This window comes from Schistocerca cancellata, chromosome 3 (genome assembly GCF_023864275.1).
Source record: "Schistocerca cancellata isolate TAMUIC-IGC-003103 chromosome 3, iqSchCanc2.1, whole genome shotgun sequence".
Taxonomy (NCBI): Eukaryota; Metazoa; Arthropoda; class Insecta; order Orthoptera; family Acrididae; genus Schistocerca; species Schistocerca cancellata.
The window spans coordinates 844,692,390-844,718,672 of record NC_064628.1 but is presented as its reverse complement, the minus strand read 5'-3'; the positions used below and the strand labels follow the sequence as shown (position 1 = coordinate 844,718,672).

Sequence of the window (26,283 nt, the reverse complement as noted above, 5' to 3'; positions counted from 1 at the left end):
CACACAGGAAGTATTGAAAACGATGTTATTACTGGAAAAGTTAGACATGTTGGTATTTAAAAGTTACACGAAGTCCTTATCGTGCTGGGATTGAAAAGGAAATTGCTCCCCATTTGTTGGTCGTGAATGACAGTTATTTATTGTCCCAGAGGACACGAATTTCTGAAAGTCGCACTCCTTGAGTGCTGTTCATCTGTGGTGGAACGAGAAAGAGTAGGAATGTATGCAATGGTGCAACTACCTTCTGGCACCCGTGAGAATAACTATACTTCAGTTCATATTCGTTAAAGTCATAAATACCTGTTGTTAACTATACTTTATTCATTTTTATATTTGCATCAGGACTGTCAAAGTTACCAAACCAGTTAAAGCAGGGGTTTTAGGATATGTATCCTCAGCATGCCTTTTATTCTATAAAGATCTTTCCACCAAATCACTGTTCTCTTGAAACAGTAAAAAATCATTGTCGATGAAAAACTTAATTTATAGTAATACTAAAAACGTACATTTATACTTGTACCTTCATAAGACATGGTAAGTGATACGCCTGATTTAGAGAAGGTTATAGAGGCTATGATTTAGTTACGAGAACTTTCACCAGCATCTTTGTCATCTTCACTAGATCACTGCCTGCTAAGATGACTGTGGCACGAACGAAGACTTTAATCAGCATATCCTTGGGTATATAAGAGGTCACTACAGAGCTGTCACTTAAAGTTGAGAACATGCGTGGGGTTAACAAGAGGAGAACGACAGTGGTAATGACCAGGGGAAAGCCCTCAGATGTTGGTGCGGCAGATACATATAAACTCTGGCCGCGAGATGGATTCCAATCCGTCACTAGCAATGGAGGATGAAGTTTTGGCAATGCCAAACACTCTTGCTGGCGAAACGTCAGAAAAGTCGTCAAACAAACAACAGCTGAAGAACACGAGATAGAAGCCAACAGGGATTATATCCACAAGTGGCACGGAAGCCTGAACAACTTGGTAACATATGCGGTCGTCATGAAAGTGTGCTGAATATGCTTGCAACTTACGACATTGTTTTTGATTGACCTACACTTGGGGCTAGCTGATCACTCGCACTGCCTGGTTACAAATTATTGCACTTTTATACTAGATAAGAAACTGAATCAAATTTGTGAACAGGATAAATTAAAGTTGATGATATGTGCACCTGTCGTGGTTGATATCAGTTCTCGTCTTTTAAAATTATGCTTTCGATTTCACCCGCCCGTTCCACCCTCGCCCGTGTGGATCAATTCTCAACACGCTTGTCACCAATCAGCACAGGGCCTCGAAAACTGTGGATTCCATTGTAACATCTTTCGTATGCACATGTTATGCCCTTCACATCCCCAGTGCACCTGTTAGGGTTATGAAACATCCCCTTAGAAAAATTATTGACTGTGCTTAAACTGACACACAATATTTAGGCGCAACGCAATCTGACTTTCAAAAATCCCTACAAAAGAATGGCCCTGACTAACATTAACCTATACGTTTCACAAATCACTTACCTCACAAAAATCTTCGTTACTCGAACTACTCAATACAGCGAGCGCCACTACTGTCAGCTAAATAAAAGATTCAAACTACTGAAGGCACTAACTACTGATAGGCATAGTTAGCAAAAGAAAGATTTTGATAGAGAACAAACAATGTATTTACCTTAATAGTGTTCAAAAGTCATTATATATATATATATATATATATATATATATATATATATATATATATATATATATAATATCCAATATTACAAATTTACTCTTTCTGATGGACACACGTTCAGATCGTCCGCTCTCAAAATTCCACCATCTCTCTGCCCACATCCACCACTGCGGCTCACCTGCAACTGCGCAACGCTACGCGCTGTTAACAGCCAACTGCCCAACACTACAATAGCCAACAACAATGCAAAGCAGCCACAGGCTGCACGCAGCACAGCCAGTGATTTTCATACAGACCGCTACGTGGTGGTGGCGTTACCGATATAAGAACCTAAACGGCCTGCTTACAGGGTGCAAGAAGTGTCGTACCTCAACATCAGATATTTCCAGAAACTATGTCATTCATGTACCACCTTTACTTCCAATTTGTTGCCAGTATTCCAGAGTTATGCTTACATGTCTTATTCCTCCACGCCGAAACCCAGAGATTGCTGTGCTAGAGTTCTCTTACTCATTCGGTGTTGCTTCTGGTATTAAGCTATTCGCTGATAAGCCGAAACGTTATAACTACTGCCCACCGCGACGTTGGTGGCGTTGCAGACAAGTGACGCGGTAACAAAAGTGTGTAAGCTGAGCAGGCACGGACGAGGGATCACCCTAGCGAAGATACGGGCTGCAAATGGGGAAACCCATTGAGAGATGCGACTTTGACAAATGGCAGATTATTATTACGTAGAGCCTATGAACGAGAAACGCGAAAACGGCGAAGCTGGTCGAATGTTCACGTGCTACTGTCGTGAGAATCTACGGAAAATTATCGAAGGACAGTGAAACTTCCACTGACCGCTTAAGTGTTGGACGTCGACAAGTATTCATAAAACGTAGGGTTCGGAGGCTTGTCTGCTCTGCAAAGCACGATAGATGGTGGTCTGTAGCATCTCTGCCGAAAGAGTACAGTTCTGGTGCAGGTGCAAGAGTTTCGAAGCACACTATAAATCACACATTGTTCAATATGGAGGTCCGCAGCAGGCCACCCCCTACGTTTTCGCATGTTGATCCAACGACGTGGCCAATTACTATTACAGTGGGCACGGGACTGTCTGGATTCGATCGACGGTCGACGGAAACATGTCGGCTCCTCGTATGAATCACATTTATGCTACACTAAGTCGATGGTCGTCTCCACAAACGCCGTCATAGAGGTGAACGGTGGCTCGCAACCAGGGGCGCAGGCTGGGATGAGCAGTATAATGCTATGCTTCTGCGCTTGCATGTAACCTGCAGCACTACTGAAGAAATGCCGACAGCTGCGATCCACCTGCATTCCTTCATGCATGATGTCTTCACCGACGGCTGTGTCATCATCCAGCAGTAAAATTGCCCATGTCTCGGAGCCAGAACCGTGCTATAGAGGAGCATTATAGTGAACTTATGTTAATGCCTCGGTGACCAGATTCGTCTGATGTCAATCCTATAGAATCCATCTGGGACTCTATCGGGCGCCATCTCCTCGTACGCAAGTCATCGGTCCGTTATTTAAGCGAATTACATGACCTGCGCGTAGACATCTAATGCCACATACCTCCACAAACCTATCAACAAACTATCGGATCCCTGATGCGCACAATCAGTGATGCATTTCGTTCCAAAGACGAACTAACAAGCTATTAAGAAGGTGTCATAATGTTTTGGCTCCCGACAGTGACCACACTTTGTTTCTCCGGCGCGAACCTCCGTTCTCTGAGGCCTGCCCTGCTGGCGTCGCTTCAGCAAGGTGACTGGACCAGCCTGTAACTATGATCACCACCGCACAAGGGTTCACAGTAGCTAAACACATTTCTCACCTGATAGTCTGACGAGCACAGTACTTTCCAGAATGATTCCTTCACAGAACATTCATAAACTTTAAAATCAAAGGGACGCTCAGTCTAGTGGCGAAGTCATATACTAAGTTACATATTAAAAATGAATATATGTGTTAATAAAAACGTGAGGTGAGACGTGACGTATCCGAGAATATGATACCCTTACATGTGCATACACAGCGAACACGAACTACACCGACAAAATTTTGGAGGTTGTTCAGAGACCTGTGGTAGCAGCAAACATGTAAAGTTATGACGGCCGCTATACCTCTACAGGAAGTAGATCGAGCAAATCGTATTTTGTTATTGAGTCCATAGCTAAACCATAACTGAAATAAAGCTATAACCTCGTTTTCAACAAGCGGCCTTTGAGCTTGGAATTGTGTTGAATTGCGTGTTGTTGTATGAGACAATACCGACTTTCGTACATCCCTGCTGATTCAGGCTCGCTTTATTTGCAACGTTCGCTTTCTACTGTGTTTTTGCCTATCGGGTTAGCGTCGATTCTGTTTCCCCACTACGTAGCAGAGATTGCGATAGTGACTAGACCAATCGAGTGGAAAATTTTTCCCTAAAAGCCTACCGCTGGTAAAATTATTTCGACAAAACTTAGACAGTTGCTCTCACCTAACAGAAAATCTAGCTCCAGCGGCAGCGATAATCTTACTTCCCAATAAAAATAAAGTGCCTCCCCACGTTCGTAGTTCCAGCTCGTAAACGACCCGTTATATACCCTTGCCCTTCTCCAGATTGGTCGTAAACGAAAGGGGGTCACCAGGAATTTATATTTGTCAGTAAAATGTTACTGAATTTAATTCTGTTAGCTGAAGATAGCAGTGTAAAGAAAAACTGCGATAACTGTCGTAATATGAAGGAAATTGAAATAAATGTCTAAAAGTGATACAATTGAAAGATTACGCTTACCCATCAGTACAGCTGTATTGCGAGAGCAATGCCTGTAGTCTGAAATGAGCTGCTGAAAGAACTTGGCCGCGTGACATCGAAACGCAGAGATTTTGATTCATTTCTAGTTGCGTTGGGTTGTCTTACACGTTTCTCAGGTAGCGGTATTTGATCGAACTACTGAACATTCCTGGTAACTGATACGTTTCCATAGTTCACTGCCTGGTATTCTGGTATGTACTGCTTCCTACTGTGTCACAAAAGTCTGTAGGTTCAGAGAGATAACAAGGAGATTGAAAACATGACTTGTCGTCCATCTGGAAGTGACGATTTGTGCATTGCAGTCATTTTTCGCTAAAAAAGATACGTCAGACAGTGGGATTTAAATTCAGGGTAAAAGACCGACCAGGTGAAGAAGAATTAGAGGTCATGTTGAATAGAACCAACAGTCTGATGAGTATAGAATTTGGACTGTGAATAAACCGATGAAGGAGGACAATAAGTAGGAGTAACAGAAATGAGGGTAACGATAAACTTAACATCAAAATTAGGAACCGCGAAGTGGACAATGTTAACGAATTCTCTAACCTTGGAAGCAAGATACCACATGACTGACGAAGCAGGGAGGACCTTAAAAGCAAATTAGCAGAGGCAAAGAAGGCATTCCTGGTTAGGAGAAATCTGCTAGTATCAGACACCGACCTTAAGGTCTAATGAAGAAATTTGTGAGAATCTGCGTTTCGAGCACAGCATTGTATGGCAGTGGGGCATGGACTGTGGGAAAGAAGAGAATCTAAGCGTTTGAGACGTGGTGCTACAGAAAATGTTGAAAATTAGATGGACTTATAAGATGAAGACTTTCACCGCAGAATCGGTGAAGAAACTAACATATACAAAACCTTGACATGAACAAGGATGATAGAAAACATGCTGAGAAATCAGGGAATAACTTTAATGAGTCTCTAGGTAGCTGCAGACGCTAAAAACTGTAGGGGAAGACAGAGATTGGACTACGTCTAACAGATAACTGAGGACGTAGGGTGCAAGAGCTACTCAGACTTTGTAGAGGATGGCACAAGAGATGCAAAAAGAAACATTTTACCTGTCTAGTAGTGGCACGTGGTCCAGTTGCGCTTCTCTGTGGTACAAGATGAGCACATTTTCCACTCTCTTCCGCCGACTTATGCAACATGTGACAAATCGGACATCTGTTCTTTGAATCCACTCTCTCTCTCTCTCTCTCTCTCTCTCTCTCTCTCTCTCTCTCTCTGTCCTTCTCTTCCCCTCCATGTTTACAAAGTTTTAAGCCTACTACAATAGTCAATAACTGATCGAGCTAGGGTTCGGTATGGAAGCTTATTTAAGGTTATCATGACAAAACGCAGCGTTGCATCTGCATTCACCACATTTCAGTCTTTACCCACATTTTTCCTTTTCTCTTCAGCTGTTTTTTTTAATAATATCCTTAATTTGTCTCGTCATCTAGACGCTTGGAGTGTCTGTTTCAGTTAATTTCCAGAATATTAGTAAATATGTGATATTAGGATTATTTTTAATCTTATCAGTGTTACATCAGAGATGTACTTCAGGAAAATCTAACAATTTGTCTGATACTTACTTCATTCATAAACCTTTTCAGACGAACCGTTTAAAGATCTATACTTTCGAACTGTTCGAGTCAAAATGCAAGTATTACAAAGTGACGAAACTGATGCAAGTGTTGCGCCGCAACTATTTTTCGGCGCTACTTAGTAAACCAGCAGCATAGCCACAGCGGTCGCAAATGGGCAGTGGACGCCAATAGGTTCGGAGCGGACCAAAACATCGTTGCAACAGATTCAGCGATACCACCCACTGGTTTTCATATTGCGGACCAGAGGTCTGCACTCACAGTCCTGACGAAGACGGGCTGACCACGGCGACGGCACGCCAGTAGCCACACTTTCTGGCCGCCGCCTCGTTTTCGTGTTCGAGGTTGAGAGGGTGCTTCGCCACAAGTGGACACCTAACCTGTATAATTATCCATTATTCTTAGCAAAAGGCATCTCAGGATGGCAGCGCGTACTATGAAGGGAGGTCCAGCTGGGCGACTGGACGTCATGGTTTTGCAAGGTGCCACCACAAGACTTACCCTCGGCTACCGACGTGCCGACTTCAGGTTGTTAAGTCCACTCGTGTAGACTTGGACCCTTGGTGCTGGTGGGTCATGTTTGGCTCACTGTAACCGTTCGCAAGGGCGGACACTATCGCTGAGAACAGCCTTCCTCTGGAAGTATCGTGGCAAGCTTCTACCTCTGCAGGTGCGCCCTGCCCTGAGTCGCAGTCAGTGCAAGACGGTGCATGTGCCGCCCTCTTGGGTTTGCTGCCGGATCCTAAAATGTACATGACTCGATATTTCGGCGATCCATCTTCAGGAGAACGCTGCTGCAGCTCCTAAGTCCTACTGAAAACTGATGCCGAGGCTGCAAATCGTCATCTTATATAGGCCTCTGTACAGTATACGGCGCATGCGCCACCCACTGCAGTTGTCGCCTCTAAGGCTAGACTGGTGGCGCCCCCCCTAGTAGAACACCGGCGCCAACGGTGTATCTCACTCAAACACTCGGGTTGGCCGCACCAAAGAGCATTGAGTTTTGACGTGAGATACTACAGGCTTCCATGTCCTGTTAAGAGGAAGACCCTTGTCTTTATTAATCACATTATCTGCCAACCTAATTTCAATTTCGTCTTTATAAACACTTTTTGAAAACCCGAAAGTACTGGCAACTACCACAGTCTGACATCGAGATTGGTAGTTGCCAGTATTTCTTGTAGTAACCAGACGAAACTACTTTCGTCCGGCCATAATGGTGGGTTCTTTCATTACTCTTGGAGAAGGCCCATCAAACTAGAACACATGAAATATTAGTTCACTTTATTACATAAATAAATAATAGATATAATTAATTTTAACACACTTCTTTGGTCCAGGAGTACTAGATAATTTACGTCATTGACTATGAAAGCACCACTTCATGTATTAAGTAACAAAATGTTCTCTTGAGGCACAATGTTCGACATTTACAACAGTACAGGTTCATGTGAAACTTTAAGAACCATCACGGTCCTATATGATGATGACTGCTGTAGCTGAGGTCTCGAAATGGACTGAGCTCTTGCATTCTCGACACTATATTGACTTCAGTGTGAGGGTGCTGCTGTGCTGAGAAGATGTGTTCTTCTCGGGTGCCTCCCATTGGTTGATGTGGACTGCAGCGGGCCCTCGGTAATATCTGTGATATCGATTCGCGCTGTTCGCTTTGGTGAGGCGTCGCGAACTCTGGACGACACCGCACTTCCGGGTTTTGAAACACTGTTTATAAAGAGGAAACCGAAATTAGGTTTGCGGACAATTTGATTAATAAAGAGAACGATTTTTCTCTTAGCAGGACGTGGAACCCTGTTGTACCTCGCGCCAAAACACAATGCTCTTTGGTGCGGCCAGCCCGAGTGTTTGAAGTTGGTCTCGGAGTGAAACATATCGTTGGCGCCAGTGTTCTACTAGGGCACCGCCGTCAGCCCAGTCTTGGTGAGCAGCAGCTGTGGTGGGTCAGGTAATAATTGTGTACAGTGAGAAGGCCTACATGGGACGACGATGTGCAACCTTGGCACCAGTGTTCAGATGGACTCTGCGGCAGCAGCAGCGATCTCAAGAAGATGCCGGACAGATGGATCCGAAAAATATTGTGTCTTACTGATTTTATGATCCAGCAGAAACCGCGAGGACAGCGGAAACAGTGCTGTAGCTTGTTTTCTGACGTCATCGCTGACTGTTAACGACGTTTTCCTGAGCCACCAACGGACAATATCCTGACAACAACCCACGGCGTCAATTCAACTATGCCTCTGTACAGGCCATCCACCACAGTCCTCTACGACGTATAGGCTTCTTATATTCGTCTAAAATGAATGTCTTCCTTAAAGTGTGCACCTTATATTAATTGTTCAGCACTTGTGGAGAAGCTGGTGGTACACAAACTTACTAAATCGACATCGCGGGCTAGACAAGTGGAGACTGGAGTGAATCGTCATACGTTACATACTGAAGGCGTATTTGATAGAGTTGTCGGTACTTGCTCTGTAATTATTGGTTTGGTGCATAGGTTCGTGGCGTTTCTCCATAAGTTTAATAAACACAACAGACACACATAACAGAGATTTTAGTCAACAATAATATTCACTATTTACAACAGTCTGCCAAATTTGGGGTTACGTATCGGTTTCTCAACTGTAGAAATCACGTGGTTTTGAGGTGAAGAACTCGCGGAGCCTTGTTCGGAGTGCATTTTCATCCGGAAAGGAAGTTCCTTGAAGGCTGTCTGATAGTGAACGGGAAAGGAGAAAAATTGTGGGCGAAAGATCAGGTGAATAAGGTGGTTGCGGAATGACATCCCAACCCATCTCCTGCATAGTGGTTCCTGTCAATCTACCAGAACGCGGGCGGGCCTTTTCGTGGAATAGCATCACTTTACGCAATATTATTGGTCGTTGTTCTTGGATTGCGTCTGCAGTCTGCAAGGCGTCCCAGTTGTTGCCAGCAAATGTCAGCAGTGATGGTTACACCTAGGGGACACAATCCGTAGTACACCAAACTGTCGCTGTTCCACCAGATGGGCGCAGATCTTTGTACGGGGAGTCGCAGCTTTTTCTGGGCTCAACCATACCTTTCTTTTCCCTACGTTATCACCAGTTACGACACAGGAAAGGAATGGTCGCTGTTGTTCAAGAGCCAATTGATGACGACCAAGCAGATGTGCACATATGGCCACCCTCTGATTTTTGTGATTGTGGCTCAGAACATGCCGTACCCCTGCATCCCATTTTTTAACCTTCCTCAGTGCATTCAATCATCGGACGATGGTGGAATGGTCACAGTTCATCACATGTGACAGTTGCCGACTACGCTGACGTAGAACATCGTGGATTACTGTGTTTAAACGATCTTCATCTGTGAAACGTCCTCTTTGAACAATTTCTGAATTAATGTGCTGATAAACCTCTTACACTATTTGCTTTTCAAACAGCTGAGCAAAACTGAACGTACTCAAACATTCACTAAAGTGACACACAATATTTTTAGCGCAACGCAATCTGACTTCCAAAATCCCTACAAAAGAATGGCCCTGACTAACATTAACCTATACCTTTCACAAATCACTTACCTCACAAAGATCTTCGTTACTCAAGCTACAGCAATACAGCGAGCGCCACTACTGCCAGCTAAATAAAAGATACAAACTACGGAAGGCACTAACTACTGATAGGCATAGTTAGCAAATGAAAGATTTTAATAGAGAACAAGCAATCCATTTACCTTAATAGTCATCAAAAGTCATAATATATACAGCAGTTCATGACATCCATTTTTACAAATTTCAAAACTCCGCCATTTCTCTCCCCACATCCACCACTGCTGGCGGCTCACCTCCAACTGCGCAACGCTACGCGCTGTTCACATCCAGCTGCCACTGCCCAACACTACAATGGCAGACAACAATGCAAACTAGCCACAGACTGCACACAGCACAGCCAGTGATTTTCATACAGAGCGCTACGTGGCGTTGCCAATAAGAAAACATAGCCTACTTACACATCCAACACCGAAGGTCTTCCTGTACTTGGAGAGTCCCTAATGTCAAAACGATCCTCCATAAAACGAGAAAATCATTTTCTCCCAGTCCTCTGTCCAGTGGCATTATCCTCCTGCACGAATGTTTCTGGCAGCCTCTGCTGCTGTCACCCCTTGACCTCAAACAGAAGAATACATCGGCAATGTTTCGATTTCTCCACTTGGCTAGAGCGTTCACAGCTCCACTCACTACCTCTGAATGAAAAAGTGACAATATACAGATGGGTCCAAAAAATTTATGCACTGTTTAAAAGTCCATAACTGGCAAACTAATTGACGGAGTTGTCTCATCTTTGGTAGTGTAATAGTTTGTAGTTCCGGCAATAGCCACACAAGCGTTGTGTTGCGTTGTTTTGTTTTGTCAGTTGACAGTCGCCAGATAGTCAGTGTTTTGTTCTTAGTTGCACCTAGTTACTCGAGTAAACATGGCTGGCGTAAGGCTTACATTCGATGAAAGGAAGTCGGTTTTGAAGTGGTATTTTACGTACGAAAACATTAATGAGGTTCAACGGCAATGGAGGAATGAATATCAAACAGAGCCACCGACACGTTTAACGATTCGAGACAAATTTGAAGCCGAAGGCTGTGTTAAAGATGTACACAAACAACGATCTGGACGACCTGTAACAGTAACAAGTCCAGCTAACTCCCCCGAATTTGAAGACAGAAAGTGGAAATGCTACATCCCACGACTGCTACACGCAATGAATGAGGACGACCCAGATCGTAGAATGGAGTACTGCTAATGCTTTACTAACATGGTGCGCAACGATGAAGAGATGATTCTGTGGTCTGATGAGGCACAGTTCAAACTCAATGGCACATTAAATCGCCACAATTGTATCTACTGGGCAGAAGCTTCAGACATCCATTTTACTTGCCATCCGAGACATGTATAGAGACGGAAGAGTTTACTTTCAACAAGATGGTGCCCAAGCCCACTACCAAAATCGTGTTAGGGCGTATCTCGACGAAAACCTACCAGCAAGATGGATAGGCCGTAGAGGTGCTGTGAAGTATCCACCACGTTCCCCAGACCTAACTCCTCTGGATTTTCACCTGTGGGGAACACTAAAGGACGTCATTTATCGACAAAAGCCAGGCACATTGGATGAGCTTCGAGAATCCATCGTACATTCATGTGCAAATATCCAACTGAACACGTTGCAGTCAGTAGTTCGTGCTGCAGTTCGAAGGCATCGTTTGTGTGTGGATGTTAATGGTGACCATTTCGAACACCTACAATGATATATTTAAGTTGGACTTTAAGCTACACTTTCACCAAAAAAGAGACAACTCCATCAATTAGTTTGCAATTATGGAATTTAAACAGAGGATATATATTTTTTGGGCCCCTCTGTATAAAATGAAGTGCAAATAAAAACTGACAATCAACAAATAAACCTATAGCAACCGGAATATCAACATGCAAACCAAAAACTCTTGGAACTTACGCACCAGTTTAATAATTAATATTTGACTGTCAACAACGCCTGGCGTTGGGTACTTTTGGTTTTGTTCTGACACTAGTTGTTTACGAGAGTGTTATCTTCCTATATATGCCGTAGCTGACGTACCCCCATCTCCAACGGTTAAAGTTTCCATACACAGAGATCTCTCGTTCCATTTGTGCCGTGACTACGACTGGGTATTAACCAGCCGATATGTCGGCGGTTATCGAGGACTGACGACAGAGACTAGTAGCTGCGACATCAAAAGTTGGTCCCTATCAACAACGCAGGTATCACTGCCCACAGTCTCGGCGAGGTGACCAGTAAACCGCACAAAACGCAGTCCACGTGCAGTAGCAGGATTGTTTGGTGTGTGCGCAGGTGCGACGCGCCGATGCTGAACGGCGGCGGCGGGCGGCTGCAGCTGGTGGCGGCGGCGCACAAGGAGCCGGCGGCGGCGCTGCTGGGTCCGGTGCCGCCCCCGCAGCCGCCCCCGCCCCCGCAGGCGGACAGGAGGCTCGCGTGGCGCCGGCTGCGCGCGGAGCTGCTGGTGGCGGGCGCCTGCTTCCTGCTCACCGTCGTCAACGGCTTCCCCATCGGCTTCTCGGCCGTGCTGCTGCCGCAGCTGCGCTCCAACTCCTCCTCGCTGCCCACCTCGGACGACATGTGCTCCTGGATAGGTGAGCACCGCCTCTCGCCTCTCTCACAAAGTTTTCCCTGCCCCTTACTAATGCGAATGAGTGATAGATCGGCTTAGGCCTAGAGTCCCTGTCCCACATTCACATAATGCTTGCTTTCCCTAAACGGACTACAGTATATGGAGGTATGAAAAATACTTATTTTTTTGTCAAGAAACTGAAAAACACAAACCGATGAAATTCGGCGAGTATGATACCCAGTAGTGTCCAGGCCGTAGGTGACAATGTATGTGCATGTACTGTAGACATATGAACAAATAAATATCGGAAAAGGTATTATCCAACTATTACCACCCACTTTTTTTTATCACGATTACGCCTTGCGAAATATGATACTGGTGGAAATTCATTCTTTCGCAGAAGAAAAAGTGTGAGCAATTTATTAAGAACTTCATTGAGGAAACATTAAGTATGGCTAAATCCGAGCAGTTCAATAAGATTTAATTTGTCACTGACCGAAGGGCTAATACTCTCTTAGAGAGAGAGAAAAAGATGTACCACGAAGGATTTATCCGAATGGGACGGTTATCATTGGATGAGATATACAGACAAACAATTTCAGAAAAATTAGTTGATCTAGTCAAGAGAAAAAGTTTTACAAATTGAGCAAGTCAGTAACGCTTCGGTCAACCTCTGGCCATTATGCAAGCAGTTATTCGACTTCGCATTTATTGATGGCGTTGTTCCCGAGGGATTACTGTGCCAACCTCTGCCCAATTGGCGCGCTAGATTGTCAAAATTCCGAAATGGTTCGAGGTCCCTGTTCATAATGCTCCAAACTTTCTCAGTTGGGAAGAGATTGCTCGTCGTTACTGGACAAGACAGGGTTTAGCAAGCAGGAATAAAAGCATCAGAAACTCTTACCATGTGCAGGCGGGCATTACCTTGCAGAAAGGTGAGCGCAGGATGCCTTGCATGGAGGGCAACGAAATGGAGCGTAGAATATCGTCGACCTAGCGCTGTGCTGTAACGGTGCCGGAGATGATACCCAAGGTGTCTTACTATGAGTTCAAATGGCGCCCCGCACCATCACTCTTGGTTTTGGGGGGTATAGTGGACGACAGTCAGATTGGTATCCATCCGTTGTCTGGGTCCCCTCCAGACCCGTTTTCGCTGGTCATCGGAGGTAATTTCGAAGCGGGACTCATTACTAAAGACATTTCTACTCCAGTCAATGTGATTCCACGCCGAAGACGTATCTGAAGACGCCACAGCGGTGGGATACCAATCTCACTGTTGCCCGCCATACGGCCTGACAACTAGGAGTGATTGTCCGGAGTGCCATTTCATCTCACAGCAGGACGCTTTGTTGTCATCCGCTTCATCTTTACAGTACAGTGGTACCTCGACGATATTATAGCCTGTTTTGTTGCCCTTCTTGCCAGTCCACCTTGGCATACATTTCAGCAAGATAAGGCCTGCCACCACACAGCTGAGAGTTTCCATTGCTTGTCTTCGTTGCTGCTAAATCTTACCTTGGCCAGCAAATTTGAAGCACCTCTCCCCAACTTAGATCTTTGGGCAGGCTCCTCAAGCTCCCTCGGCATTTAACTATCAAACGCTCCAATCAGACAGAATTTGGTACGATTTCTCTCAGAAAATTAATTGTTGGTAAGGCGGGTACCGGGTTGAGATTCATTGGGAGAGTCCTTAGAAAATGTAGTCCATCAACAAAGGAGGTGGCTTACAAAACACTCGTTCGACCTATACTTGAGTATTGCTCATCAGTGTGGAATCCGTACCAGAACGGGTTGACGGAGGAGATAGAAAAGATCCAAAGAAGAGCGGTGCGTTTCGTCACAGGGTTATTTGGTAACCGTGATAGCGTTACGGAGATGTGTAACAAACTCAAGTGGCAGACTCTGCAAGAGAGGCGCTCTGCATCGCGGTGTAGCTTGCTCGCCGGGTTTCGAGAGGGTGCGTTTCTGGGTGAGGTATCGAATATATAGCTTCCCCTTACTTATACCTCCCGAGGAGATCACGAATGTAAAATTAGAGAGATTCGAGCGCGCACGGAGGCTTTCAGACAATCGTTCTTCCCGCGAACCATACGCGAGTGGAACAGAAAAGGGAGGTAATGACAGTGGCACGTAAAGTGCCCTCCGCCACACACCGTTGGGTGGCTTGCGGAGTATAAATGTAGATGTAGATGTAGAAGGACATCCAACAACTCTGTCAATCAATTCCAACCCTAATAACTGCTTGGATAAGGGCCACAGGTCGACCAACACGTTACTGACTTGCTCAGTTTGCAAAGCTCTTTCTCTTCAATAAATCAAGCAGCTTTTCTGAAACTGTAATCTTTAATTTTTCTGTTTATGTACGTCAATTGTACCGATTCCCGTCCTGTTCGGATAGTGCTGCGTCGTTTTATTTTTTCTTAGAGGCTACACAAGAAGCATTGCAATCCTTTCAGCATTACGCATGCATTACACTTGTTTAGAACAAAGTCCACAAGCATATTTTCGACGACAATGATTTGAAAAATAAAGTCGGAGTGGTTTACTCCATAACTTACGCTACCAAAGATACTGCTCGTTTCGTGAAGAAAACTGTTGACTTGAATTCGATACAGAGAGGCTTGGAACATGAAACAGTCTGTTTAAAATGCTACAGCATGTAGCTTGGCAATACGAGAAAATCATGGAAGTTATTGCGGAGAAGGCAGTACGGGATGTACGACGAACGTATCCGTTAGGGCAGTGGGACGAAATTTGGCGTTAATGGGCTACCGTGGCAAACGACCGACTCGACGCGACTGCCGTTGCTAACATCACGACATCGCCTGCAGCGCCTCTCCAGGGCTCGTGACCATATCAGTTGGACCCTTTACGACTGGGAAACGGTCGCCTGGTTAGATGAGTCCCGATTTCAGTTTGTAAGAGCTGACGATAGGATTCGAGTGTGGCGCAGACCGCGCGAAGACATGGATCGAAGTTGTCAACAAGGCATCCTGCAAGCTGGTGGTGGCTCCAGAATGGTGTGGGCTGTGTTTGCACAGAATGGATTGGGGCCTCTGGTCCGACTGAACCGTTCACTGACTGGAAATGGTTACGTTCGGCCACTGCGAGACCATTTGCAGTCTTTTGTGGACTTCATGGTCTTAAACAACGACGGAACTTTTACGGATGACAATGCGACATGTCACCGGGCCTCATTTGTTTGCGATTGGTTTGAAGAACATTCCGGACAATTCGAGCGAATGATTTGGCCACACAAATCACCCGACATGAATCCCATCGAACATTTATGGGACATAATCGAGAGTTCAGTTCGTCCACAAAATCCTGCATCGGGAACATCTTCGTTGTTGCGGGCGGCTGTAGAGGCAGTATGGCTCAGTACTACTGCCGTGAACTTCCAACGCCTTGTTGAGTCTATACCACCTAGAGCTAGTGCACTACGCCGGGAAAAACGGCATCCGTCACCACATTAGAAAGTATCCCATGTCTTTTGTCAAAAAAACATCACACGAATATTTTCCCTATTCATTTGCATTAAATTACATTTTTCTACTTTCAAAGTAAGTTGCTGTACCTCACAACAAGTACAATAAAGTCATCCGGTATCCTCTACAGTCAGTCATCGACGACACTTTCCCGGGAATCAGTCGCAGATGTACATGAAAGGAACCTCCACAAAGATTGCAATAAGAGAAGAACAAGAAATGAGTAGCAATCGCGTGTAGCGTGGGTAATGTCGGAAAACGCTACGAAGTGCGCTGACGGCAGATCCTTTCACAACCGGTCTCCATTCAGATGAACTGCATTCCGACTGGACTTTCTCAAGACAATTTGTTTTTATTTCCATAAACATCGAGGCATTTTACCGGGAGAAAGAAGTTTTAGTAGCAAATTTATGTCAAAAATATACATGTGACATTCTGTTAGTCCAGGATACACGCTGGGGAAGTACTAAAAACCGTCCAAGAATTGCTGGTATGGAATTAATACTGGAAAGGCCTCACGACAAATACGGCAGTGCCATCTTTGCCAAACCTAACGTGAATATCACATCAACCTCACAGACTGAAGACAACATCGAGCTCCTCACACTGCGAACTCCATTCTTCTGTGTAACATCGGTCTACAAACCGCCCGATGCCAATTTCAGCATTAAAACACCAGCCAACTTCAACGATCAGGACGTGTTCTTAGTCATAGGCGACTTCAATTGCAGAAGCACATCATGGGGATACCCAGATGCCGACACAAACAGTGTAGAAACATGGGCTGAGGCTCATGACCTACATCTGATCCATGATCCGAAGCTCCCACCTTCTTTTAACAGTGGCATGTGGAAAAGAGGGTACAACCCAGGCAACATCTTTGTTTCTTCAAAGGTAGCTGTACAATGTACGAGTAGTGTCAGTGTCGTCGTAACTGCCGTCTGCTTCACGTCTGCTGTGCAGCGAGCTACCTTAATTTAAGTATTAACTGTATTTTTCTTACTTGTCACTTCTTCTTCCGTGTGTTTTTGCTTTTAGGAAGCTTTAATTGCCGAGTGCTATTAATAGTTCCATAGATTTCGTGTTTGTTTTGAATACAGTCAGAGTCCCTTTAGTCAACCATAGTGCCAGTAGTGCTAGTGTTTATTTTCAATACAGTCCAGAGACAGGTAGTGCTATTTTCATTGTTTTCTACAAGAAGTGGCTAGCAACCACAGTTTATTGACTAAACAGCCGCCTTTAGTGAATTAGCAGTCTAGTTAAACTGTTGATTAAGTCTCTTCAGTAAATTGATTCCTTAGGATGGATAGGATGTGTGACTGCTGTGTACGGACGCAGGAGGAGCTGGCCACTGTTCGCGAACAGCTGAGCGTGTTGATGGCCGCGGTGAGCCGTCTTCAGGCTGCTGCCTCGGAGTGTAGCGGCAGTGGGGAATCTGGTGCGTCGCAAGGTACACCCCAGGTGTTACATGCTTCACCCACTGTCCCTGCTGACGAGACATCTTCGCGGGTACCGGGCGCGGTTGGGCCACCCTCTCCCCAAGGGGAGTGGCGGGTTCAGCGGCGTTCGCGGCGCACGAGGCGGAGGGTCAATGTGGAGGCTGGCCGTGTGGTATCGCCCGCTCTGCCTGTGAGTGGACATGTGGCTGCTCCTTCAGCAAGGTCCGAGCAGGCACACGGGGGGAGGGGTTTATTAGTTATTGGGAGCTCCAACGTTAGGCGGGTGATGGAGCCCCTTAGGCAATTAGCGGGAAGGTCGGGGAAGAAGGCCAGTGTTCACTCTGCTTGCCGGGGGGTCTCATCCGAGATGTGGAGGAGGCCCTACCGGCGGCGATAGAGAGCACTGGGTGCACCAGACTGCAAATTGTTGCTCATGTCGGCACCAATGACTCCTGCCGTCTGGGTTCAGAGGTCATCCTCAGTTCGTACAGGCGGTTGGCGGAATTGGTGAAGGCGGAAAACCTCGCTCGCGGAGTGGACTCAGAGCTAACTATTTGTAGTATCGTTCCCAGAACCGATCGCGGTCCTCTGGTTTGGAGCCGAGTGGAAGGCTTAAACCAGAGGCTCAGACGATTCTGCGGAGATCTGGGGTGCAACTTTCTCGACCTCCGCTATCGGGTGGAGAAATGTAGGGTCCCCCTGAATAGGTCAGGCGTGCACTACACGCCGGAAGCGGCTACAAGGGTAGCGGAGTACGTGTGGAGTGCACAGGGTGGTTTTTTAGGTTAGAGAATCCCCTCCCTACGCCCGACAAGACGCCTCCTGAGACGCGGCAAGGTAGGAGTAGGCAAAAAGCAACAGGGAATAACAATATTAATGTGCTAATAGTAAACTGCAGGAGCGTCTACAGAAAGGTCCCAGAACTGCTCTCATTAATAAACGGTCACAACGCACATATAGTACTAGGGACAGAAAGTTGGCTGAAACCAGACGTAAACAGTAATGAAATCCTAAACTCAGATTGGAATGTATACCGCAGAGACAGGCTGGACAGTGAAGGGGGAGGCGTGTTTATAGCGATAAGAAGTGCAATAGTATCGAAGGAAATTGACGGAGATCCGAAATGTGAAATGATTTGGGTGAAGGTCACGGTTAAAGCAGGCTCAGACATGGTAATTTGATGTCTCTATAGGCCCCCTGGCTCAGCAGCTGTTGTGGCTGAGCACCTGAAGGATAATTTGGAAAATATTTCGAGTAGATTTCCCCACCATGTTATAGTTCTGGGTGGAGATTTTAATTTGCCGGATATAGACTGGGAGACTCAGACGTTCATAACGGGTGGCAGGGACAAAGAATCCAGTGAAAATTTTTAAAGTGCTTTATCTGAAAACTACCTTGAGCATTTAAACAGAGAACCGACTCGTGGCGATAACATATTAGACCTTCTGGTGACAAACAGACCCGAACTATTTGAAAAAGTTAATGCAGAACAGGGAATCAGCGATCATAAAGCGGTTACGGCATCGATGATTTCAGACGTAAATAGAAATATTAAAAAGGGTAGGAAGATTTTTCTGTTTAGAAAAAGTGACAAAAAGCAGATTTCAGAGTACCTGTTGGCTCAACACAAAAGTTTTGTCTCAAGTACAGATAGTGTTGAGGATCAGTGGACAAAGTTCAAAACCATCGTACATTATGCGTTAGATGAGTATGTGCCAAGCAAGATCGTAAGAGATGGAAAAGAGCTACCGTGGTACAACAACCGAGTTAGAAAACTGCTGCGGAAGCAAAGGGAACTTCACAGCAAACATAAACATAGCCAAAGCCTTGCAGACAAACAAAAATTACGCGAAGCGAAATGTACTGTGAGGAGGGCTATGCGAGAGGCGTTCAAGGAATTCGAAAGCAAAGTTCTAAGTACTGACTTGGCAGAAAATCCTAAGAAATTTTGGTTCTATGTCAAAGCGGTAGGTGGATCAAAACAAAATGTTCAGACACTCTGTGACCAAAATGGTACTGAAACAGAGGATGACAGACTAAAGGCCGAAATACTAAATGTCTTTTTACAAAGTTGTTTCACAGAGGAAGACTGCACTGTAGTTCCTTCTCTAGATTGTCGCAGAGATGACAAAATGGTAGATATCGAAATAGACGATAGAGGGATAGAGAAACAATTAAAATCGCTCAAAAGAGGAAAAGCCTCTGGACCTGATGGGATACCAGTTCGACTTTACACAGAGTACGCGAAGGAACTTGCCCCCCTTCTTGCAGCGGTGTACCGTAGGTCTCTAGAAGAGCGTAGCGTTCCAAAGGATTGGAAAAGGGCACAGGTCATCTCTGTTTTTAAGAACGGACGTCGAACAGATGTGCAGAACTATAGACCTATATCTCTAACGCCGTCTTTAAGAAGGGACGTCGAACAGATGTGCAGAACTATAGACCTATATCTCTAACGTCGATCAGTTGTAGAATTTTGGAACACGTATTGTGTTCGAGTATAATGACTTTTCTGGAGACTAGAAATCTACTCTGTAGGAATCAGCATGGGTTTCGAAAAAGACGGTCATGTGAAACCCAGCTCGCGCTATTCGTCCACGAGACTCAGAGGGCCATAGACACGGGTTCACAGGTAGATGCCGTGTTTCTTTACTTCCGCAAGGCGTTCGATACAGTTCCCCACAGTCGTTTAATGAACAAAGTAAGAGCATATGGACTATCAGACCAATTGTGTGACTGGATTGAGGAGTTCCTAGATAACAGGACGCAGCATGTCATTCTCAATGGAGAGAAGTCTTCCGAAGTAAGAGTGATTTCAGGTGTGCCGCAGGGGAGTGTTATAGGACCGTTGCTATTCACAATATACATAAATGACCTGGTGGATGACATCGGAAGTTCACTGACGCTTTTTGCAGATGATGCTGTGGTGTATCGAGAGGTTGTAACAATGGAAAACTGTACTGAAATGCAGGAGGATCTACAGCGAATTGACGCATGCTGCAGGGAATGGCAATTGAATCTCAATATAGACAAGTGTAATGTGCTGCGAATACACAGAAAGATAGATCCCTTATCATTTAGCTACAATATACCAGGTCAGCAACTGGAAGCAGTTAATACCATAAATTATCTGGGAGTACGCATTAGGAGTGATTTAAAATGGAATGATCATATTAATGTTGATCATCGGTAAAGCAGATGCCAGACTGAGATTCATTGGAAGAATCCTAAGGAAATGCAATCCGAAAACAAAGGAAGTAGGTTACAGTACACTTTTTCGCCCACTGCTTGAATACTGCTCAGCAGTGTGGTATCCGTACCAGATAGGGTTGATAGAAGAGATAGAGAAGATCCAACGGAGAGCAGCGCGCTTCGTTACAGGATCATTTAGTAATCGCGAAAGTGTTACTGAGATGATAGATAAACTCCAGTGGAAGACTCTGCAGGAGAAACGCTCAGTAGCTCGGTACGGGCTTTTGTCAAAGTTTCGAGAACATACCTTCACCGAAGAGTCAAGCAGTATATTGCTCCCTCCTAGGTATATCTCGCGAAGAGACCATGAGGATAAAATCAGAGAGATTAGAGCCCACACAGAGGCATACCGACAATCCTTCTTTCCACGAACAATACGAGACTGGAATAGAAGGGAGACCCGATAGAGGTACTCAAGGTACCCTCCGCCACACACCGTCAGGTGGCTTGCGGAGTATGGATGTAGATGTAGATGTAGATGACTGTAGGAGAGCCCATCCGCCGTACCCAACATAGACCTGTCATATGCACTGTGAATCCTGTAGTAGCGCCTGAAGAGGAACAATTCGAGAGGAGGTTCAAGATGGCTGACAGGCAGTAGTTCAGTGAAGGGCTTGACTCAAAAGTGATAAACATTCCACCGCAACCTGAAATGTACGAAAACTTCATCAAATGCGTCCAAAAAGTTTCGAGGAAAGCTATTCCGAGAGGATGCAGAACTCAGTATGTTCCATCCATGTCCAGCGATGACGCACTTTTGTTAGAAAGAAACGAAACTCTGTATGATTAGGATCCATTTGCAGAAGAAACTATCCAAGCTGGTGAAATACTCCTGCGAGCCATTTCAGCAACTCGCAAGGTCAAGTGCAGTAACCTGGTAGAAAACCTCGAAATGAAGCTGAACAGTAGACAACCCTGAAAACTGCTTAAAATCCTGAGTGGCGACCCTGTAAAGTCTCAAGACAATTTTACGAGTGTGACTCTTGATAAAGTGACAACCTGGATCCTGCAGAACGGCAAAATAAAAGGAAGTACGCTCAAAGAAGCTCTTCAGCGCGACCCAGAAACAGAGCATCATTTTCTTAGGGATCCCCTCTCCATGGCTGAACTCGAAGCTGCCATCTCCAGTTTGAAGATGCATCAGGCAGCAGTTGTCGATGATCTTATGGTTGAACAGGTAAAGAACTTCGGCTGTAAAACGATGCAGTGGCTACTAAACCTAATGAACACATCTGTCGCCAAGCTACACATCCCCAAAATATGGCGGAAGTCTCGAGTCATTGCAATACAATGCAATGCAATGGAAGGGAACAAAACGACTAAACAAATTTTCGACCTATCTCCCTTTTATGCCACACCTTCAAGATATTAGAACGGCTGATACTTAACCGAATCAGTGCCACCCTAGAAGTGAAGTTTATCCCACAACAAGCAGGCTTTCGTGCTGGCAAATCATACTGGAGTCAGGTCTTGAATCTAATCCAGCACGTCGAGGACAGTTTTGAGCGTGATGAGATTACTGGAGTCGCTTTTGTTGATCTAACAGTTGCATACGACGATTTGAATCATAGGAAAAAGTTAAAGAAAGTGTATAACCTCCCTAAGGACTACATCCCTTATCAGCACCTTCCTTCAGAACACAAGATTCCAAGTTTCAATGCAGGATAGGAGGCGTAGACGGCGAACGCAGAAGAACAATCTCCCCAAGGCAGTGTGCTTGCTCCAGCACCGTACAATCCGTACACAAATGATCAGCCAATATCAGCAAGTACTAGGCTCATCTGTGCCGATGACACAGCAGTAGCTGTTCAGGCGCCAACCTTTAAAGAAGTAGAGGGAAAACTGTCTCTAGCAATGGATGAATTCTCCGAGTACTATGACGCCAACCACCTGAAGCCCAATCCCAGTAAAACTCAAGTGAGTTCCTTCCACTTACGAAACACGGAAGCGCAGCAAAAGCTGGAGATCACATGGCGAGGAGAGCAACTGAAACATTGCCCAACACCAGTCTACCTAGGTGTCACACTGGACAGGACTCTAACGTACAGGCAGCAATGCCTAAACGTGAAACAGAAAGTCATTCTCGCAATGGGGTGCTTAAGAAGCTGATTGGCAGCAGCTGGGGAGCCAACCCGCACCTCCTAAGTACTTCTGCACTTGCGCTTTGTGTATCAGCCGCTGAGTATGCTGCTCCTGAGTCGAACGCTTCAGCATATGCTAAGCAAGTCGATATTGCGCTCAACGATACTGCTAGGATCGTCTCAGGATGCCTTAAGCCAACACCAGTGCAGAAATTGTATCCGATTGCTGGACTAGTCCTACCCAACATCCGGAGAATAATCGCCGACACCTCTGTATGGTCCTCAGGCAGCAAGATCCCGCCTTAAATCCCGCAAGCGATACCTTGCTAGGACTGCACCACTGGAGGGAGCACCAGAGGCAATTCGTCTTGCAATATGGAAGATTTCGCTGCCCGTAGACGTCTCACCAAAAGAAGACCCAGCCCCTGGCGCAAACCTAAAAAGCCCTGTGTGGAGGTCCCTCAACCGCGTCCCTCGATGCAAGACCAACCTGAAGAAATGAGGAATCCTTCCACCGAGCGCAGACACCTATTGCGACTGCGGGGCTGAAGAAGATCCAAGCCACCTACTTGTATGCCCCTTCCTAGGCAACCCGTGCACAATACAAGATGGTAACGAAAGAAATGACAAAGCTATCGCAGCTGATATTTTTTGGAAATGCTGACCGGACACCGAAATGAATGAACGAGTCGCAGATTGCTGGTCACCCTATCCGTCATAGCCTACAGAGAACATGAGCAGTGCTATTATTTTTCCTTGACGCTGCTGATGATACCCTTGTCTTTTATGAACACTCGCCTACTAGAACCATATACTGAGTTCTGTTACTTACTGTCTTCTAACCAACGACATGTCAGAGGGCCAAATAATAAAGTTAGATCATCAGATGAGATTAAAAAATAAAAAAAGAAAGAAGACAGAGATTAACAAAATTGATGGAACATGGAAAGCTTCTGTAGTGCTAACAATGTGACACGAACACTGGTCCCTGGTTCACTGTTGGACAGAAAGAAGACGACTCAGATATGCAGATCACGAAGCTATGCCGATGATAACATGTAGAGCTTTTATCTATAATGGAGAAGGAGATGGGGAAATATTTAGTAGTATGCACAGGTACTACTACGATGATGGACGTACCAATTTCTGTATTAATTAAAGGCAGCTGCAGTTGCCGATATATACGTTACTTCAGTCCATTGCCGGTTTCGGCTTTCGCATCCCGGTTACTTTTAAGTGGATGAACATTGCTTCAGAACAGCGCAACAACCACTTGAAAAGGGCCTGGTTGAATCCCTAACCCAGTCGTGTGAAGTATGTATCATTAACTGGAGCGGCATTTCATTAACTGAATATTCAGATGAGGGAGAACAGCACCCTCTGCACATGGATGAATTTAATAAGTTTAATATTGCACTTGTGAAATGATGATATATGTTTGATAAATGAGGAAAGATATTGAGGACAACAGTGTCTATGTAACCGAGGAGGACAGCAGAGCATGTGTGTAGCCTGCCCGGTCACAGTCATCCTGAATTTGGATACAAATGATCTATACGATCCAGCAACCTGTTGTTAGATAGATATTATACACATGCATTCAGGGCCAACTCTAATCGTCTAAAGTATTTTTTTTACTTTATGCCGTGTTGCGCTACATTCAGCGCCTAGCAAAATCGCTGCTCTGCATAGCGGCAATGTGGGTTGCCTACAAAGAAGGTCATCTTTTCCTGTCTCGAGTCCACAGTACGAAAGATAACGGATCGTGCTGAATGAAGTCAAGAGATACATGTTGTGAGATGGAATTATAGCAAGTGTCCTTAATTTTTGTCCTCGTAGGTGACTGCTTATAAAGAGTGGATCATATAATCGACAAAGTATCCATCAGCAATCAGCATTCGAATATCATACATGCAAAACATTATCGTGTGTTAAGTCACAAATAACGAGTGATTATCTTTCGGATGTTAACAATCTACAGCATCGTGTGACTGTTTGGGTGCTGTGTTCAGTTGGTCAACACGACTTCCTGCGTCACGTAGGGAGCTGCGTTTTCTTCTACTGCAGATGCTACTGAATCATTTCCACATACTCTGTCCAAGTGTAGAGCTTAGAGCTAGAAGCCAGCAGATAACATGGATGAACTACCACTTTTTCTTTAAGCCTCGAACTAAAATCACTTGTGGCCTGATGGCTAACACGACCAAGAAATGCCCTTTAAATGTCACAAAGCCGTACATAATTAATTGTTAACACGTTTGTTTATGTGTCATTCACGTCGAACATGATACTCACCAATGATATCCCTATATGTGAGGATGACAGGATGCTTTGCATCAATCAATACCGCTACTATGAAATGTGACAGACAGCAGTCTCATTTGGTGGCGTGCACGAGATTTGATAAACTTTCAGCTCTTGGTCGAGATGCTCATTACGAAATACAATTTTGAAGGAAGCGGAGCGGTTTCCACAATATTACCAGCAATCAGTAAAAGGATACTGTTGCGCTCTTTATCTGGTTTATGCACATTTTGTATTTTTATGTACTTACGAAGAGCTATCTGTCAGTATACGAGGGTTGTCCAGAAAGTAAGTTCCGATCGGTCGCGAAATGGAAACCACAGAGTAAACCACAAACGTTTTATTTGCAACAGTTAGGTACACCTTCCACATACTTCTCTACATAGTCGCCGCTCCATCTTCGAGTTCTGTCGTAGTGTTGCATCAACTTTCCATTATCCTCGTCATACACTCCTGGAAATTGAAATAAGAACACCGTGAATTCATTGTCCCAGGAAGGGGAAACTTTATTGACACATTCCTGGGGTCAGATACATCACATGATCACACTGACAGAACCACAGGCACATAGACACAGGCAACAGAGCATGCACAATGTCGGCACTAGTACAGTGTATATCCACCTTTCGCAGCAATACAGGCTGCTATTCTCCCATGGAGACGATCGTAGAGATGCTGGATGTAGTCCTGTGGAACGGCTTGCCATGCCATTTCCACCTGGCGCCTCAGTTGGACCAGCGTTCGTGCTGGACGTGCAGACCGCGTGAGACGACGCTTCATCCAGTCCCAAACATGCTCAATGGGGGACAGATCCGGAGATCTTGCTGGCCAGGGTAGTTGACTTACACCTTCTAGAGCACGTTGGGTGGCACGGGATACATGCGAACGTGCATTGTCCTGTTGGAACAGAAAGTTCCCTTGCCGGTCTAGGAATGGTAGAACGATGGGTTCGATGACGGTTTGGATGTACCGTGCACTATTCAGTGTCCTCTCGACGATCACCAGTGGTGTACGGCCAGTGTAGGAGATCGCTCCCCACACCATGATGCCGGGTGTTGGCCCTGTGTGCCTCGGTCGTATGCAGTCCTGATTGTGGCGCTCACCTGCACGGCGCCAAACACGCATACGACCATCATTGGCACCAAGGCAGAAGCGACTCTCATCGCTGAAGACGACACGTCTCCATTCGTCCCTCCATTCACGCCCGTCGCGACACCACTGGAGGCGGGCTGCACGATGTTGGGGCGTGAGCGGAAGACGGCCTAACGGTGTGCGGGACCGTAGCCCAGCTTCATGGAGACGGTTGCGAATGGTCCTCGCCGATACTCCAGGAGCAACAGTGCCCCTAATTTGCTGGGAAGTGGCGGTGCGGTCCCCTACGGCACTGCGTAGGATCCTACGGTCTTGGCGTGCATCCGTGCGTCGCTGCGGTCCGGTCCCAGGTCGACGGGCACGTGCACCTTCCGCCGACCACTGGCGACAACATCGATGTACTGTGGAGA

The 26,283-nt window shown here is 45.6% G+C and overlaps 1 protein-coding gene and 1 long non-coding RNA gene across 2 annotated transcripts in view; both read left to right on the top strand.

Annotated features, from left to right (window-relative positions):
- The window catches only part of LOC126177121 (uncharacterized), a 256,692-nt gene extending 244,675 nt beyond the window's left edge, over positions 1-12,017 (top strand). Inside the window, exon 3 of the long non-coding RNA XR_007535751.1 lies at positions 11,944-12,017. This is a non-coding gene — a long non-coding RNA (uncharacterized LOC126177121). The remainder of the gene's footprint in view (positions 1-11,943) is intronic.
- A 29-nt stretch (positions 12,018-12,046) lies between these two features.
- LOC126176602 (facilitated trehalose transporter Tret1-like) overlaps positions 12,047-26,283 on the top strand; it is a gene marked incomplete at its 5' end in the record, with an annotated part of 77,933 nt that continues 63,696 nt past the window's right edge. The window contains one exon of the mRNA XM_049923762.1: positions 12,047-12,242. Coding sequence (XP_049779719.1) covers positions 12,047-12,242 — 196 coding nt within the window. The remainder of the gene's footprint in view (positions 12,243-26,283) is intronic.